This window comes from Ptychodera flava, chromosome 2, assembly GCF_041260155.1.
Source record: "Ptychodera flava strain L36383 chromosome 2, AS_Pfla_20210202, whole genome shotgun sequence".
Classification (NCBI taxonomy): domain Eukaryota; kingdom Metazoa; phylum Hemichordata; class Enteropneusta; family Ptychoderidae; genus Ptychodera; species Ptychodera flava.
Window position 1 is genome coordinate 47,313,112 of NC_091929.1, and position 21,166 is coordinate 47,334,277.

At 38.8% G+C, this 21,166-nt stretch overlaps 1 protein-coding gene across 2 annotated transcripts in view; it reads right to left on the minus strand.

The window, feature by feature from the left end:
- Positions 1 to 21,166, minus strand: part of LOC139122542 (E3 ubiquitin-protein ligase MYLIP-like) — a 57,176-nt gene that overhangs the window by 34,536 nt on the left and 1,474 nt on the right. The window contains exon 1 of one of the 2 annotated variants that reach the window (XM_070688040.1): positions 19,389 to 19,454. The exons of the other annotated variant lie outside the window; for it this stretch is intronic. Coding sequence (XP_070544141.1) covers positions 19,389 to 19,439 — 51 coding nt within the window. The 5' untranslated portion in view covers positions 19,440 to 19,454. Of the gene's footprint in view, positions 1 to 19,388; positions 19,455 to 21,166 lie in introns of those variants that run through there. 2 annotated transcript variants of the gene reach the window in all.

The following is a 21,166-nucleotide window of genomic DNA, read 5'->3' on the forward strand; positions in this document are numbered from 1 at the left end:
AGCTGCATGTCAATTACAGTGTAAAACAAGAAAAATTGCCCTACAAATACAAATATGCAGATTCTGCCACAATGACATAGATCAACACCAAGAACCTGTATACTAAATTTAAAACCACTAGAAGTGGTTTCTCAGAGGAAGATGAACGTTGACAAATGAGTGATGCCAGACGCCAGCTGACAATCCACCTATCTGATAAGCTCAGCTTTATTGACAGTGGAACTAACAACAGATTAAAATTCAGGAGACCCTAGCACACATGTACTATACTGTTTAATCGGCAAGAAGTCTCCAGAGCATTTGAACACACTAGATGAACATGAGACCAATGTTACATAAGACAAGTGTTCAGAAAGCTACTTATTTTACAGACTTTGTTTCATCCTCAATTACTGTTAGCAGAATTACAACTTGTGAACAAAAAGCAATTCACTTCTAAAATAATGGATTATGCAAATTGAATTAGCCAATCCACTGTAATTACCAATAGCAAGCATGGCCCTATAGAAATAAAAATACCTCTGTTGAACAAGCTTTGTCCAGTAATTTCCTTTGCTTTATGCAGTATTTGCAGGTTTTGAGTAGCTTTCTAAATTGTTGAAAGGCATCTGCACGCAAGTTGAGACTGCACTGGCATATGCAACCCTGTATTTGGCTTTTAACTGCAACAAGTCATCATTGATGACACAGTCCCCGCTTGTCCGTTTTGTTATAATCTTTGGTGTCGAGGTAGCTGTGGTCTAGGTAGCTGTGGAATGACATTGATGCAACGGGTGCATCAGGCCTGTGACTTGCATAATAAAGTAATCTGAGGAACGTTCAATAAATGACTCATCTCTGCCGGTAATGACCACTGAAGGAACTTTTGATTACATCACACATAACAATGCCCTCACTGCCTCTAGTGTCATGACGGCACATACTATACACATGGTTTGGTGGAATTTTCGAAATGGTATGGGATCGGGTATGTTGTTGTAATCAGCCATTTCGGATCATATAATGAAACAAATTAATGTGCACAAGAATGCAGCCATATTGAGTTATGTTCAAAGACATGAAAAATTGCAAACAAAATGGCTGCCTCGCGGCCATATTGGATCTTATCGCAAAATAATTTGACATGCACATGTAGGCCATAGTGTTATGCCTTTGTGCCAAGTTTGAACAGAATCTGTTCAAGGATGTCTGAGTTATGGTCCAAAGACATGAAAAATTGCAACAAATTGGCCGCCTCACGCCCATATTGGATCGTATCGCAATATAATTTGACATGCATATGTAGGCCATAGTGTTATGCCTTTGTGCCAAGTTTGAACAGAATCGGTTCAAGGATGTCAGCCCTATTGGATCATATCATGAAGTAATGTTTGAGTTATGGTTCAAAGACACGAAAAATCGCAACAATGGTCCAAAGACATGAAAAATTGCAACAAAATGGCCGCCTTGCGGCCATATTGGATCGTATCACAAAATAAATCGACGTGCATCTGTAGGTCATAGTGCTATGCCTTTGTGCCAAGTTTGAACGAAATTGGTTCAGCAGTGTCTGAGAAACTGTTGATGATGGATGGAGGGAGGGAGGGACGCACAGACGGGACCCAATCTATAAGTCCCCGCTGGACTTCATCCGGGGGGACTGATAACTTTCTGCACAGACCAATCAACAACGTCTCTACTGAATTATTCAATACACATGTTACATGATGCTGAAAAATTCCAATATTGCATTATCAGTCTGTTGTTCATTGATCACACTGGGTTAATAAACTAAGGCATCAAATTTCAGAAAACCTGATGGAAACTGAGTCTGAACTAATGACTACATAACATCTGTGAAACACCACACCTGTCTTCAAGTTGCTTGTTTCTAGCAGTATTTGATAGTTCTCATAAATAAGACCGTATAGAACTGAATTGTCACAGGAACAGGAGATGCCCTTTAGATGCCTGTCTGAATGTGACTACTGGTGGTTTAAGCCGTAGTCCTCAATCCTCAATTCTCACATTTGTGCTTCTTGACATTGACTATTTACATAATATTAGTCCTTTGTTCTTCTTAGAGAGCTGTGTCCAGTTAATCAATTTGTTCAGTGATAGAACTGATAATAAAACCTATCCCTTTAAAAAGACACATCATAGAGTTCCCACATCCTCCACCGTTGTTGTACCAGTATACCATAGTACATAGAATACATACAGCCTATCTCTTGGTCATCTTGGACCCACATATTGGGAGACAAGAATCCCGGGACAAGAATGGACAGGTTTTATACATTGGTCTACTAGATTACTCGGTACCATACTGTACATGTAACAAGGTTTTGCTATTTAATGGTCACCACCATGGTTTCACCTAAACCCATTGTTATCAATGGTGATCTTGGACCTGTGGAACTGGGGGTGAAAGGGTTAATGGTCAGTCACCATTGTACACTAAAACCACACATTGTATTGAGTGTAAAAGAAAATTCACCTTTCAATGAGAGGACAATAAAATGTACATCAAACAAAAAGATTGTGATACATTCATGGTTAAAGCAAATCAGCCTTGAACACAATGAACTCATTAAAAAGCATTGATATCGTGAGAATTGCCAAGACCTAAACCGATAACCTTTGTCAGTAATTCACAGCAAAATTGGTACTACCTGAACATACGAATGCATATATCCAATAAACCCTTCAAATAGTTCTACATAAACTTTTTTACCACAAAATGGCAATTATTTGCTATTGCTATTTTCATCATACTAAGACTGATGGTAATGTTCAATCAAGTTCATAAAATGGTATTAACTTAAACAACTGAATGGCTTTAGAAACCTCTAAAATTCATCTTTATGCACCAAAACTGTATAACTCAAAATTTTCAATGCATTTTCAAATATTTGCGCTCTGTTCAGAAAATAGAAAACTCTCAAAGTGACTAGAGTCTAGTGTTATCATCACAGCAGTGCCTTGTAAGCATGTGATATCCAGTATTATTGTCGACAATTGGATTTTAGTCCAGGCTAGATTTCTACTCTCATTACCAAAACTGGTACGGTAGTAATACTGTAAATGCACATCGTACACCATATTTTCTGGAGGTAAGGCAAATACCAGGTATTTTGTAGTTCAACACATTGCTTGTAAAATAATGAATAAATGTCACAGTAAAGGCAAAGAAGCCATAGACAAGCCTGCAATTGGCCACAAAAAGTTTCACATCTGACTCTGTGCAGGACAAATGTATCTTTGATCTTTGCTTGCATGGCAGTCTGATGACCCCATACAGCTCATTGCTGCAATTAAAATAATCCATGTTGGAAGCACCTGTTCAGACTCACCACTATGTGATGTTCCTGGGCTCTATTGAAAACAAACTCCCAGCATGTTGTCTGACGTAATTAGAACTTTGTTTGCTAACTACTGAGTTCATTTGACAACTGCAATGAACAAGCATGCTGAGTTCTGTTCATCTGTTGGCAATGTAACACAGCTAACCTGGAAATTCTCTAAAAATAGACAGGCACATCTGTACACTATTCTGCAAATCAAAATTACCACAACAGCTTGAGACAACTTTGCAGCATGTGCTTACATGAAGTACTTTTTAATGACTTCATACCTAAAATATTCCTGATACAAATTTATACTACATCAGAGTGGGAAGATAGAGAACATATTCACCAAATTCGATGGGAATAGCTGCAAATGAAAACCAAACTTCTCTTTTTATTTAAACAAGACACATTATAAAGATGAAAGATTATATTACAGCAAAATTATTGGAAAACCTTTCAATACTTTTAATACATTTCAATTTACAACAGAACACATGTGCGCAGTTATTTGTGTACTGGATTTTCATCAGAAAGACGTAAGACACCAATGGCTGCAAATCTGTACACTATTGTACATGTAGAGCAATTCTTTACAACACTCTTTGATAAAGCACATTGCATGTCAAACTGTGCAAAACATGGCTATTATAATTAAAATTACAAAAGATTTATTCACAAGCTCCATGAATATTTTCATACCATATTTTCATTGGCAATGGAAGAATTATGCGCAATGTGAAAAAGGTTATACAGATTATAGAAACAACAAAATATTCAATTTATTTATGTTTGACATTTTTTTTTACAATGGGAATTGAGAGACAGTAAGTACTATATCCATTCAGAGACACAATACAAAATACAACATGTAAATATTACATGTATTTATATATAAGTGAATAAATTACACAAAAATGCAGCTATCTAAACTATATCTATTTGGCATTCTTGCGCTGGGTTCAATACACTTTGTCAAGGGAAAACTGTGAAATGCTGATAATCACTTTAGTCAACCAGGTTTATATTTGTACTGGAAATTTATAGACCAAGATATACAAACACAAAAGATCTCTATATACTACTGTATTTAATTTGGAGGGGTGAACAAATTTTTGACTAGTAACTATGACATCTTTACTCAACTCAAGTTGAGAGTTAAACTATTCATGTAAAGGAGAACGGTTCATTGTTAAACTTAAGCAATTTACTGTACAATACTTGTACTTGTGGGGGTTTTTTTTCAATTTTTTTCAATGTAGTGCTGTCGGAAAACATGATATTTTTTCCTACTTTTCATTGAAAAACCCAATTTTCAGTTTGCCAACACAGCATTTATACACATATGTGTTGAGGGTAATGTTTTAAATGTGACTTTTAGTCTACACTAAGTTAGTCCACACTAAAATTCACTTGTCAGCAATAATGTTAACAATAACAATGCAGACTACGTTGTCAATGTCCATGCAGACTACATTGTCAATGTCAATGCAGACTAAATTGTCAATGTCAATGCAGATTACACACATACATGTACAGGCTGAGTTGACAAGCTGAATATCTAAATATGCTTCCTTCAGGAATCACAACAAAAATATTATTGATCTAAAACATAGTGAAAAAAGATCTGATTCATCAAAAGTTACAGCCACTGAAGCCCTTTGACAGATTATGGACCAATTATTGCTGATAACAATTTATCATCATCATAGACAAATTAAAACTGGGAATAGTTTACACAAGTTGACATGTTATAGCAATAGCATCTGTTACATGTTGGACAAATACTGGAGTGTATGACAGATTGGAATTGTCATCAACATACCATGTACCTGTACAGTCCATTTACACAGAAAGTATACATTGTACCAGAACCTATGCTCTGAGTAATTGGCAACATTTACGTGTAATGCCTTGGTAATTCACATAGCTAAGATATTCCCTTGCCAATTAACGGTATAATGGCAGCTATCAGATTTATCAATACCCAGATGGTGTTGGATTTTAAATAGTCCTCAGACGATGAGATCAGACATGGTTCATAGAAGATCGGTTTCCCACATCCAAAACCACATAGTGGTCAATCAATGATGTGGTCACTCAACATACAGAAATCACATTTTAAGCACGTTAAACTGAGTGAATGTTGAAACTGTCTGTACTGGTCACTGCAGAGGAACTACATGTATGCAGTCATGAGATAAATTGTATTCAAAAAGGATGAGCTATTGTAAGAATTTCAATACTGTGATCAGTTCGTTACCACTCTAAATTTGGAGGGTCGTTTGCGCAATCGCAGATTGGATGACCTCGGTGAACTTTGATATGCGCATGCGTATTCAATCCCAGAATGCATCAAACAGATTACAGTGGGAATCTATGTACGTACGTGTTGCCTACGTTATCTGACGCGGAAATAGACGATGACCGGCCACAGTGCAGCCGGGTAACGAATTACAGTCAACTCCCACCTTTCCCAACCCGCCCAGAACCAACTTGCCCAATTCCAACTCGCCCGATGCCAAGTTGCTCGTTGTTTGAGATGTAGTTGTAGATTCCATGTACACAAACCCGATGGCCCGAGGCTAGCTAGCTCTGCCCATGTGGTGGGAGGCCGTATAACGCCGGTAACACACAGCCCTGCCATGCAGAGCTCGAGGCCAGCTATTTTCATGCCGAGCCAGTAACTCGTAAAAGACGGTCCTACTGTTCCTAAAGACATGAGCCAGTAACTGCAGTAACTTTCCCTATACGTAAAGAAACCGAACAAAATTTATTCTTTCAAGAGATTTGCAAAACATGAAATTCGCAAATAAAAACTTTTCCGCGTTGGCACATATTTCAAGCCCTAGCCGCACCTATGGTTCTCAATGTTAGAAATATTTGTTGTAGGCTGTTTTAAGAAATAAAACTTTCTTTTTTACGTACCAAGTACTCATAAAAATTGCAAAATAGTATCGGGCGAGTTGGCATCGGGCGAGTCGGTATCGGGCGAGTTGGAATCGGACGAGTTGGAATCGGGTGAGTTGGTTCTGGGCGGGTTGGAAAAGGTGCGAGTTGACTGGTACCCGGTAGGCTAATAATGCCGGGACCGATCACTTAGCGAAGGTAAATAGGTTGTTTACACACCAATTTCAAGCTGATTTAGACCTCAATGTTCGCTTTGCCGTACATTTTCGTCCATGTTCATAACTGAGCACCCATTCATTGGTAAATTCCCGGGGAAAATTCATTGGTACTATCACTGTATGTACTATAATGATGAAGTTTCGGAACGCGAATTAAGTTGAACTTGAAGGCGACATGCAAAGTAACTGATTTCACTCCGTGCCCAATGTGTCTAGGTCGGTTCTGAATGTGTGACATACACGTGTTTGACTAACAGCAGTGTATCTGTAAAAATAGTGTCAATGACACTGTAGCTCCCATCCTGGACTATTTAGTGTTTGTTCTCTGGTCAGATATTTGAACATGTGTGAAAGGGATAAAGTGCATGAAGTGAAAATACTTAAATGAAATGTACTGGAGACAGTGAAATATGTTTAATGTAATTATTCAGAATATAAAATGGAAAAAATACAGAATTAGATATATCGAAGACTGTGATACAACCATTAACTCAACAAGTCATTTACAATGACATAGTCCCCACTTGTAATAGGAGTATTAGTCTTGATGGGGCAGGAAAATGTGGTCATTAAGAAGTATCACTGGAGTGTATATGTTGAGATCTATGGGCACATAGGTCTATGTCGTTGTTCCCAATTTGAAACACATGAGGCATGTCAAAGTTATGGTTCTAAATCGGGAAAAAAGATCAGACCTCCAGCAGTATTGGCCAGCCAAGAAATACATATGCGCATTATAAATGAGGTACAAGATGTGACATCTTAAGGTCTAATATCCTATCAAAATTGGAGGGTATAGAACTTGTGGTTACTGAAATATGCATATATATGTATAATCAAGGTCAAAGGTCATCGAGGTCACATGACATTTTGAAAAAAAAAATTATATTGCTAATTAATCCCTATATGCCAAAAAATCAGATCTCTAGCTCTATTCGCTTGCCCAGAATGAGATGTGTACATAATTAATGAGGTAAAGCGTGTGTTGTCATAAGGTCTCCCATCCTACTAAATACAAAGGACATAGCACTTGTGGTTACTTATTTATTGACATAAACATATATTTTAGGTAAAAGGTCATCGAGGTCACATGACATTTGGTCAAAAAATTTCTCTCCTATAGTTATCCCTATATACCAAAAATCAGACATCCAGCTCTATTGGCTCGCTCAGAATGAGATATGCGCATAATTATTGAGGTACAGTATGTGGCGTCATAAGGTGTCAAATCATACCAAACATGAAGGGTGTAGCACTTGTGGTTACCGAGTTATGGAAAAATATGTATATTTGAGGTCAAAGGTCACCGAGGTCACGTGACATTTTGTCAAAAAAAATTGTTTTGCTAAGTTATCCCTATATACCAAAAATCAGACCTCTAGCTCTATTGGCTCGCTCAAAATTAGATATGCGCATAATTAATGAGGTACAATATGTGGCGTCATAAGGTGTCCCATCATACCATACATGAAGGCTGTAGCACTTGTGGTTACTGAGTTATGGACAAATATGTATATTTGAGGTCAAAGGTCACCCAGGTCACGTGACATTTTGTCAAAAAAATTGTTTTGCTAAGTTATCCCTATATACCAAAAATCAGACCTCTAGCTCTATTGGCTCGCTCAAAATTAGATATGCGCATAATTAATGAGGTACAATATGTGGCGTCATAAGGTGTCCCATCATACCATACATGAAGGCTGTAGCACTTGTGGTTACTGAGTTATGGACAAATATGTATATTTGAGATCAAAGGTCATCAAGGTCACATGACATTTTGTCAAAATATCCGAGATATCTGCGTGAACGGATGGACTCGCGGATGGACGAACAGACGGACATGACCTAATCTATAAGCTCACTGGACTTCATCCGTGGGGACTAAAAATTGTGTCACTGCATCCTTTTGCAATAAGAATACGACGAGAAACTAAATTTTTATTTTTCGTGGCCTTATACATGGGAGTCTATGGAGATCTGCCTTATACATGGGAGTCTATGGACATGTAAACTAAAAATATGCAAATTTCACCACGATTTGCCCAAATTTGGGAAAGGTCACTCCTATGCACTTCCATACCAAGTTTCAAATCAATCGGACTTGTGGTTTCAGAGCAGGAGATTTTTTGACCAAAAATGGGAGAAAATTACAAAAAAATTCATGAAAAATAGCAAGTCCAAGATACTGACCCAAGATGTGCACAATCATTTCATGTCAGCCCAAAGTACTTACATGCTAATTTTTCATGTAATCTGCTCAGTGGTTATTGAGTTTTTCAATTTTGACTGTTTTTACATTTTTTCACTTAATTTGCACATTTTTGGCAATGACAACTTCATTTGAACAAAATCTCATCTACAGCCCATCATCCATGTACACACCAAATATCAAGATGAAATGTACAGCGGTTTTGGAGTTTTTGATGTTGACGGACAGACATACAGACATACAGACATACAGACATACAGACATTTCCCTAGCCTATAAGAATAGCTTCCATTGCCATATATACATATGGCTATGGGAGCTAATAAAACCTGTATCTCGAGCATGCTGAAGCTTAACATATTTACGATGTGGTTTAACTTTATAAGGGACAGTGGAAAGTACGAAGTCAATGTCAACCCCTACCAACGTACTACCCTAGTGTGGGGTATTTGGAAATAATCTTATGAAGTTTGATAAATGCCTCAACCCCGGGAAAGACAACTTGGAAACATTCAGTCAATAAACATAGCTCTTTATCAAAAATCTGCACTTCCAAAGTCTTTGAACCATCCACAGTTCGGCGATCATCAATTTCGCTGGCTTGACCAGGCTAAACGAATACAATTTGGAAGGGTAACCGATTTTCAAAAATGTCCCCCAACGTCCCCCATCAACGTAGCTCAATGAAACTGCCATCCTTTGTTCATCTATATTTATCGATTGAATAACTTGAATGACATTGCTCACAAACACATTAGTACGTGAAAATGGGACATTTTTGAACTGCAGGTGCTTGACCTGTCTCTGCCGATACTGAAAACATTGAGGTCACGATCGCACTACGTCAAACAGAAAGCTCGAAAAGTTGGCAAATTACGACTTATCATGCTCTCTTGCTGCCATGATGTTGTAGTGAGGTTAGTCACGAGGTTAACCACGACCGAATTTTTCCTAACTTGGCCTTGCATAGCGTTAAAACAAAGGCCGAAATTAGCCGATGTCAAAATCAAAACACGAAGACTTCGAAGTCAGTGACGTAATCAAGTTGAGATCTGGGCATGGGCTGTCGTTCGAAAACGACCCTCCAAATTTAGAGTGATAACGAACTGGTGATTAGAAACTAATTGGTCACAAATTGTGATGATCAATGATAAAACAACAAACACATTACTTTATCATAATGCATTAAAGATTTTTCAAATGAGCCATACATCCATGCACTTATACATGTTAAATATAATGGTACACTGTAACTCTTTCAGATTTTCATACCGTACATTTAGATTTTTACATCTATTTCATACTGTAGTATCGGTAATTTGCTTTTTTGTCCAATTCTTTGAAACATTACTAACAGGCCCACAAACAGCTACTGAGATAAATATACCCCCGGTATGTTAATATGAGTACTTTACATAATTAAAACCGTCACCAGAGTACAGATAGTCTCCAAATCAAACTTTTGACAAGCCAGTTGTAGAATATCAGAATATAAATACAATTTCTAATGTTCATATCTCTCTGAATAAAATGAAGTTAAAGGAACACATGAATTTCTAAGATACCATGACAACCGACAGACAGACAGTTTCAACATTCACTCTGTTTAAAGTGTTTAAAATGCCATGTTTATGCAGTACGTCTCACTATCATGCCCCTGCTCAGTTGTCCATGTACATGTACACTTGGATAAACATTAGTCAGCCTCAAGATCCACTTTTGACGTTGTTATCACACTGTGTACATGTACATGTGAACAAGCTATGAAGTTTGAAGTTGATATAGCACTTTAAATAGCAGTTAATATTTTTGGCCGCAAACCACTGTATCCGGCAACAGTTTTGGTGATATGTTAAATATTCATATTGATGTTTTTATTTGTTTAGGCTGCAATGAATCTCTAGAAGAGATGATCACCATTCCCAGGTGACGACATTGTTTTGAAAGTACCGAGTACGATGCTGAATGTAAAATACATAACCAAATACACAGCTTGATGTGGAATCCACACGGTAAATAATTGTAATTCTTACACTCCAAAATGTGCACAATATATTTCATATTGTTATGTAAAACCTTTATGGCCCAATGTGCAAACTTTGATGTATACGAGAAGATCCTAATATCCAGGTCTTTGCCCTCCAATCTTTGGCAACTATTGATACCTAACTTATGAGGGCATGTCATCATGTCTCACAGGTTACATGTCATCATGTCTGACAGGTTACATGTCATCATGTCTCACAGGTTACATGTCATCATGTCTCACAGGTTACATGTCATCATGTCTCACAGGTTACATGTCATCATGTCTCACAGGTTACATGTCATCATGTCTGACAGGTTACATGTCATCATGTCTCACAGGTTACACGTCATCATGTCTCACAGGTTACACGTCATCATGTCTCACAGGTTACATGTCATCATGTCTCACAGGTTACATGTCATCATGTCTCACAGGTTACATGTCATCATGTCTCACAGGTTACATGTCATCATGTCTCACAGGTTACACGTCATCTTGTCTCACAGGTTACATGTCATCATGTCTCACAGGTTACATGTCATCATGTCTCACAGGTTACATGATGTGAGGCTAGTGCAAATTCCAATTTCAATACTGTAGATCTACACATGATAAAAATATGTCCTCTAAAAAGCAATTTACGACTTATATTATTTGTTATAAAGATAACATTTCCTCACCTACACCAGGAAATGAAAGTGTGATTGGAAAATGTCAAAGGTTATCAAACAAACGCTATCAACTTCCTTCCTTGCTGAAGGTATGGTTTCGACTTTTTCCCATTTTGTTTCCTGTGATATGATCCTCACTAAGTCATATTTTCACAAAAAAGAACACTTGAAATATACGACTGCATGTGTGATACAATAATATTCTAATAAACTGTCCAGCTTACAATCCTCACATCATAAATATATATGTAATAAGTGGTTTATTTACTTGATTTGAAAAAGTTAATTACATGACACATGAACTCGAGAGGGAGAAAATAACAAAGTAGAGGGTAAATGGGGAGTCGGGAAATAGCTTACAGCTAGTCTAGCCCAAACCCCGTCATTGTCCTTGACCATCATGATGTCATTGTCCATATCAAACCCATGTCCTTAATAATACAATATTACACACCATGTTATTGTCCATATCAAACCCATGTCCTCCATAATACAATATTACACATCATGTACATGTACAGGTGCTCAGTTAATGCTATGTTTGATCTCTTCTTTATATATATTATTTGACCTTTGACCTCACAGTTACTTTAAGTAAACATTGGCAAAACCTTGCATGTCCTTAACATTACATGTCTCAGACAATACTGTCCTTGACATTACATGTCTCAGACAATACTGTCCTTGACATTACATGTCTCAGACAATACTGTCCTTGACATTACATGTCTCAGACAATACTGTCCTTGACATTACATGTCTCAGACAATACTGTCCTTGACATTACATGTCTCCGACAATACTGTCCTTGACATTACATGTCTCAGACAATACTGTCCTTGACATTACATGTCTCAGACAATACTGTCCTTGACATTACATGTCTCAGACAATACTGTCCTTGACATTACATGTCTCCGACAATACTGTCCTTGACATTACATGTCTCCGACAATACTGTCCTTGACATTACATGTCTCAGACAATACTGTCCTTGAAGTTTCATATCTGACAATATTCTCCTCAATGTTACATGTCTCTGACAACACCCTGATGTACACAGACAATCCTTATATTTTGTGAAGAACATTGATGTAAAATAAACAACAGTTATCAGTGTTTTTTAAAACATGCTGAACTTGAAGTTGATTAAAAATTGATAAAACATATCAGATATTTCTAAAAATTAGACAAAAGATAAGTAGGTAATACAGATCCATATTATATTTGTAGCCTATGCCAGTATGTCTAATACCATTCTGCCATATGACATACCCTACATGTACATGTACTCATGACATTGTTCATGTGCACCTGGTACTGTGGGTAGTCTAATACAATTGTATGTTTGTAGGCACAAGGGAATGTGGGCAGTCTAATACAATGGTATGTTTGTAGGCACTAGGGACTGTGGGTAGTCTAATACAATGGTATGTTTGTAGGCACTAGGGACTGTGGGTAGTCTAATACAATGGTATGTTTGTAGGCACAAGGGACTGTGGGTAGTCTAATACAATGGTATGTTTGTAGGCACTAGGGACTGTGGGTAGACTAATACAATGGTATGTTTGTAGGCACTAGGGACTGTGGGTAGTCTAATACAATGGTATGTTGTAGGCACTAGGGACTGTGGGTAGTCTAATACAATGGTATGTTTGTAGGCACAAGGGACTGTGGGTAGTCTAATACAATGGTATGTTTGTAGGCACTAGGGACTGTGGGTAGTCTAATACAATGGTATGTTTGTAGGCACAAGGGACTGTGGGTAGTCTAATACAATGGTATGTTTGTAGGCACAAGGGACTGTGGGTAGTCTAATACAATGGTATGTTTGTAGGCACTAGGGACTGTGGGTAGTCTAATACAATGGTATGTTTGTAGGCACTAGGGACTGTGGGTAGTCTAATACAATGGTATGTTTGTAGGCACAAGGGACTGTGGGCAGTCTAATACAATGGTATGTTTGTAGGCACTAGGGACTGTGGGTAGTCTAATACAATGGTATGTTTTTAAGACACAAGGGACTGTGGGTAGTCTAATACAATGGTATGTTTGTAGGCACTAGGGACTGTGGGTAGTCTAATACAATGGTATGTTTGTGGGCACTAGGGACTGTGGGTAGTCTAATAAAATGGTATGTTTGTCATCCATGGCCAGAAGTCGGGATTTTTTCATTTTAGACATTTTTACATTTTAGTAGTGCATGTTTGACATGTTAGGTCGGAACTAACGTGACCAAAAAAGCCAAACTTGCAAACCTATCGTGTATCGTGCAGACCTAACGTGTAAGAACCTATCGTGTCTAAAATGTCTAACGTGTATGTCATTTTAGGTTCTCAACATGGGTCAAAATCTATCATGCCAAGCGTGCAAACCTATCGTGTAACGTGCCGACCTAACGTTTACGGACCTAACGTGTCTAAAATGTCTAACGTGCATGTCATTTTAGACTCTCAACATGGGTCAAAATCTATCATGCCAATCGTGCAAACTTATCGTGTATCGTGCAGACCTAACGTGTACGGACCTAACGTGTCTAAAATGTCTAACGTGCATGTCATTTTAGGTTCTCAACATGGGTCAAAATCTATCATGCCAATCGTGCAAACCTAACCTAACGTGGTCAGCACGTTACACGATAAGTTTGCACGATTGGCATGATAGATTTTGACTCGTGGACAACCTAAAGTGACATACACGTTAGACATTTAAGACACGTTAGCTCCGTAAATCTTAGGTCGGCACCTTATACGATACTCAAGATTAAGGTGATGGCCTACAAACACAGTAAGGTCTAACTCTATCATGCCAATCGTGCAAACCTATCTTGTAACGTGCCGACCTAACGTGTACGGACCTAACGTGTCTAAAATGTCTAACGTGCATGTCATTTTAGGTTCTCAACATGGGTCAAAATCTATCATGCCAATCGTGCAAACCTATCGTGTAACGTGCAGACCTAACGTGTACGGACCTAACGTGTCTAAAATGTCTAACGTGCATGTCATTTTAGGTTCTCAACATGGGTCAAAATCTATCATGCCAATCGTGCAAACCTATCTTGTAACGTGCCGACCTAACGTGTACGGACCTAACGTGTCTAAAATGTCTAACGTGCATGTCATTTTAGGTTCTCAACATGGGTCAAAATCTATCATGCCAATCGTGCAAACCTATCGTGTAACGTGCCGACCTAACGTGTACAGACCTAACGTGTCTAAAATGTCTAACGTGCATGTCATTTTAGGTTCTCAACATGGGTCAAAATCTATCATGCCAATCGTGCAAACCTATCGTGTAACGTGCCGACCTAACGTGTACGGACCTAACGTGTCTAAAATGTCTAACGTGCATGTCATTTTAGGTTCTCAACATGGGTCAAAATCTATCATGCCAATCGTGCAAACCTATCCTGTATCGTGGAAACCTAACGTGTACGGACCTAACGTGTCTAAAATGTCTAATGTGTATATCATTTTTGGTTCTCCACATGAGTCAAAATCTATTATGCCAATCGTGCAAACCTATCGTGTATCGTGCAGACCTAACGTGTACGGACCTAACGTGTCTAAAATGTCTAACGTGCATGTCATTTTAGGTTCTCAACATGGGTCAAAATCTATCATGCCAATCGTGCAAACCTAACCTAACGTGGTCAGCACGTTACACGATAAGTTTGCACGATTGGCATGATAGATTTTGACTCGTGGACAACCTAAAATGACATACACGTTAGACATTTTAGACACGTTAGCTCCGTAAATCTTAGGTCGGCACCTTATACGATACTCAAGATTAAGGTGATGGCCTACAAACACGGTAAGGTCTAACTCTATCATGCCAATCGTGCAAACCTATCTTGTAACGTGCCGACCTAACGTGTACGGACCTAACGTGTCTAAAATGTCAAACGTGCATGTCATTTTAGGTTCTCAACATGGGTCAAAATCTATCATGCCAATTGTGCAAACCTATCGTGTATCGTGCAGACCTAACGTGTACGGACCTAACGTGTCTAAAATGTCTAACGTGCATGTCATTTTAGGTTCTCAACATGGGTCAAAATCAATCATGCCAATCGTGCAAACCTATCGTGTAACGTGCCGACCTAACGTGTACGGACCTAACGTGTCTAAAATGTCTAACGTGCATGTCATTTTAGGTTCTCAACATGGGTCAAAATCTATCATGCCAATCGTGCAAACCTATCGTGTAACGTGCCGACCTAACGTGTACGGACCTAACGTGTCTAAAATGTCTAACGTGCATGTCATTTAGGTTCTCAACATGGGTCAAAATCTATCATGCCAATCGTGCAAACAAATCGTGTAACGTGCAGACCTACCATGTACGGACCTAACGTGTCTAAAATGTCTAACGTGCATGTCATTTAAGGTTCTCAACATGGGTCAAAATCTACCATGCCAATCGTGCAAACCTATCCTGTATCGTGGAAACCTAACGTGTACGGACCTAACGTGTCTAAAATGTCTTATGTGTATATCATTTTCGGTTCTCCACACGAGTCAAAATTTATTATGCCAATCGTGCAAACCTATCCTGTATCGTGCAGACCTAACGTGTACGGACCTAACGTGTCTAAAATGTCTAACGTGCATGTCATTTTAGGTTCTCAACATGGGTCAAAATCTATCATGCCAATCGTGCAAACCTATCTTGTATCGTGCAAACCTAACGTGTACGGACCTAACGTGTCTAAAATGTCTAACGTGTATGTCATTTTAGGTTCTCAACTTGGGTCAAAATCTATCATGCCAAATCTATCATGCCAATCATGCAAACCTATCGTGTATTGTGCAAACCTAACGTGTACGGACCTAACGTGTCTAAAATGTCTAACGTGCAGACTTTTACAGTGTTTAGTCATGCACGTTTGTCCTGCACGTTTGGGTTCTATAATGTACAATGGCATACAAATGCCTATAGCACGATAGCTTCAACAATGTGAAACGTGCATTTTACCAACTACTGGCCATAGCTCATGTTTGTAGGCACTAGGGACTGTGGGTAGTCTAATACAATGGTATGTTTGTAGGCACAAGGGACTGTGGGTAGTCTAATACAATGGTATGTTTGTAGGCACTAGGGACTGTGGGTAGTCTAATACAATGGTATGTTTGTAGGCACAAGGGACTGTGGGTAGTCTAATACAATGGTATGTTTGTAGGCACTAGGGACTGTGGGTAGTCTAATACAATGGTATGTTTGTAGGCACAAGGGACTGTGGGCAGTCTAATACAATGGTATGTTTGTAGGCACAAGGGACTGTGGGTAGTCTAATACAATGGTATGTTTGTAGGCACTAGGGACTGTGGGTAGTCTAATACAATGGTATGTTTGTAGGCACTAGGGACTGTGGGTAGTCTAATACAATGGTATGTTTGTAGGCACAAGGGACTGTGGGTAGACTAATACAATGGTATGTTTGTAGGCAGCAGGGACTATCGGTAGTCTACTTATAGAATGGGTATGTTTGTAGGTATCAGGGACTGTGGGTAGTCTCATGTGATAGTAAGTTTATCAAGGACTGTGCACTGGTCTAATGTATTAGCATGTTCATTGTTTTTCTTACTATCAAAACAACATTACAATTTCAACTCTCAAATTAATTAAATTTTTGAAAATTAACACATTTCAGTTACAAAACAATTAACATGTGAGCAAATTCAGTGCTAATTACAATGATCATTTACAACCCTTACAAAATGCATCTTGTACTGGTACACCACCAAGAGCAACTGTCTAACTTAAGAGGTCAGCTGTAAGGGACAGGACAGAGCACAGGTGCTTGGAATTGCGAATGTTGTACCGGGGGGGGGTACATACACAGAGAATGTTAAGTTACTCTATACTGAACGCTCAAAACGCCTGTGGTACAGAATAGTGACGACCTAGGCTACGTACCAAAAGTTGATATGATCTCTACAAATCTAAATCTCTATCTACTCCCCCTCCCTGTCTCTCCTTTTGAATCAACTCCCCTCTCTCTCACAGTTTGAATCTACCCCCTCTCTCTCACAGTTTGAATCAACTCCCTCTCTCTCAGTTTGAATCTACCCCCTGTCTCTCACAGTTAGAATCAACTCCCCCTCTCTCTCACAGTTTGTAAACCTTGTCAATACAGATCCATAGACAAAGAAAAGATAGCAAGGAATAAACTGTAATGAACACAGCGAATAATTCTGTGGTTGAAAAGCATTGAAGAGGCCAAAATCAGTGATTATGTTGAAGGGTATTTGTTGTCTTTATTCTGTTCAGTGAACTACAACAAAAGAGACAATCCTGGTCCCTGGAAAGAAACAACTAATATTTTACAACCGGCAGCTGGGACAACCATTGATTTTAAACATTTACTTTGGAGCTATGTGTCATAGAATCATTGTTATTAATGACTACTTAATTTATGTCTGAACTCACATTCATTTATCAATGATGGATACAATCAATGTATCGAATACTGGACAATGCTTTTGGAAGTATGCATAGACAGGAATAGCCAATCATTGGTCTTGTCAGTATGAGACTCAGTGACACTGGTAAGTATTGCATTCTCAATGTTCTACCTACATCATGTCAAAGGTAATCTTGGATAAGCACCCGATGGCAAATGGGTGGTAAAATACTTTTGAATCATTGAGTATGAGTCTCATTAATTCCATTCTACATATTTTTGATGCTTCAGAAAGTGGTTTGTGTTGGCTTCACATAAAATTTCGTAACAATCTATGAATCGATGATGATGAGCGATAACACAATACGCCACTTTCCAATAGCTTTCTACAAGCTCTGTATTCTATAGTTTTGTACAAACATTGAAACACCTGTAGTTTACGCCAATTCTTGAATATTTCCATCATTCTTACCAGACATGTCCTCAAGACTGCAGTAGTACTACTAAGACTAGAGAGATTAGCTGCACACAAATGCTGATTCCCAGTCATGTCTCTACAATATTTGTTAGAGTTCATGTATACATGTACAACAGGTTACTGATTTGAAAAACAATGTCTGTTAATATCTCTTTTTGTTTGTTGATATTTAATAAAGTTGAAATTTCAAATTATGTCAAATCACACTTGGATTGCAAGTATAAAGTTCTGTAAATACACTTTGATCAATTGTCATCATTGTGCCACAAATGAAAATGAAGACAAAAAAAAACCTGTCCACAATTCCAAAATGTGTTACAGATCAAAACCTGAACTTTTCAGAAATGAGTTTGATTTCAAACAAACCAAACGTAAAATAAAAATGTAAGACTCTACAAATGATCCTCCTTGTATTCAAGATTGGCAGAAATTACTGAATCATATCAAAGGTAGTTCTTCACTGGTTCAATGCTTGGTGCAACAGTTTATTTGTAGACATTGACCTATCTGTATGTATTGCATTCCAACTTCCTTTGGCCCTGGAACATTGCCTTTTTGTTTATATTTTGTAAATATATCAAGGAACAGTTTTATTGCAGAATAACATTTCACTTGGTTGTAAAACAAGAACTGGCTTACTTTCACAGGCACTTAGCTCACACTGTGTACACTCCTGTGATCAAAGAGTCACCTAGTAAATAGTGGAAGCCAGGTCACCTGTGCTAGACGTCATGTCTACTTACCTCAGCCATACATGGCATTGACATTGATAGGAGCATGTCATATTTATACAGTACTTGAAGACTCATGATTTAAGCGACGTTATTTTCTAATATTTTACCACAAGAAATATAAGAAAAGAAAGGTGCAAAAAGTAACTTTGCAGTGTCATTGTCCATAAGACAAGGCCACTGTCACTTGCATAACAATACTACAGTCAGCTACATGTAGCTGTGGTCAGTTTTGAACAAGTCAGGGTTTGGGCTGGAGCAACCAAGATTTCAAAGGAAAACTACCATGCTCTTCCCCCTGGCTACAAACAAAAAGAGTCTGGAAAATTACCAATGTAGACCCTGGCTACAAACACAGAGACATACAGCAAGAAAATCTGATAAATTATTGACACCAATCTTACCAATATTGTTGAGGGAAGCACACTGTTGATCAACTGTTTTACTGTAAACATTAGCTTTCGGCGACAACAGTCTCCTTCATCAGATGTACTTGCAGAATGGACTTTTAAAGAAGCACAAGGCCAAATGCATTGTGGGTAATGGACAATGCCAAAGGAAGGTGTCACAGTGAAACAAAGGGTTTGAGGAAAGGTGTGAAAGCACTGTTGAGTGAGGACAATGGTATGTCAACTTAACCTTTTACCCAGGACAACTCTATTCCACACAGACCCTCTTCCAGGACAACCATTCCTAGACAGACCCTCTTCCAGGACAACCATTCCTTGACAGACCCTCTTCCAGGACAACCATTCCTAGACAGACCCTCTTCCAGGACAACCATTTCTAGACAGACCCTCTTCCAGGACAACCATTCCTAGACAGACCCTCTTCCAGGACAACCATTTCTAGACAGACCCTCTTCCAGGACAACCATTCCTAGACAGACCCTCTTCCAGGACAACCATTCCTAGACAGACCCTCTTCCAGGACAACCATTCAGTCCCTCTTCCAGGACAACCATTCCTAGACAGACCCTCTTCCAGGACAACTATTCCTAGACAGACCCTCTTCCAGGACAACCATTCCTAGACAGACCCTCTTCCAGGACAACCATTCCTAGACAGACCCTCTTCCAGGACAACTATTCCTAGACAGACCCTCTTCCAGGACAACTATTCCTGAGCTATGGCCAGTAGTTGGTAAAACTGCACGTTTCACATTGTTGAAGCTATCGTGCTATGGGGAGTTGTATGCCATTGTACATTATAGAACCCAAACGTGTAAGGCAAACGTGCGTAGACACGTTAGGTCCGTACACGTAAGGTCTGCACGATACACGATAGGTTTGCACGATTGGCATGATAGAAATTGGAGTCATGTGGAGAACCTAAAATGACATGCACGTTAGACATTTTAGACACGTTAGGTGCGTACACGTTAGGTCTGCACGATACACGATAGGTTTGCATTATTGGCATGATAGAAATTGGAGTCATGTGGAGAACCTAAAATGACATACACGTTAGACATTTTAGACACGTTAGGTCCATTTTAGGCACGTTAGTTCCAACCTGGCATACACGTTAGACATTTTAGAAACGATAGGTGCGGATATGTTGGGTCTGCACGATACACGATAGGTTTGCAAATTTGGCTTTTTTGGTCACGTTAGATCGGCTGTTAGTTCCGACCTAACATGTCAAACATGCACTACTAAAATGTAAAAATGTCTAAAATGAAAAAATCCCGACTTCTGGCCATGGATGCTATTCCTAGACAGACCCTCTTCCAGGACAACCATTCCTAGACAGACCCTCTTCCAGGACAACCATTTCTAGACAGACCCTCTTCCAGGACAACTATTCCTAGACAGACCCTCTTCCAGGACAACCATTCCTAGACAGACCCTCTTCCAGGACAACCATTCCTAGACAGACCCTCTTCCAGGACAACCATTCCTAGACAGACCCTCTTCCAGGACAACCATTCCTAGACAGACCCTCTTCCAGGACAACTATTCCTAGACAGACCCTCTTCCAGGACAACTATTCCTAGACAGACCCTCTTCCAGGACAACACAACCCCTAACAGACTCTCTTCTTGTCATTTGTGATTCATATTGGCTTGTGTTGTCAGTTATTCTGTTTCTTCTAATAAACGGTCCTTCATTGAAATACATACTTGTTATCCCCTGTGACAACATTTGTAGTTGCTGATATGTAACCATCCGATATGAATA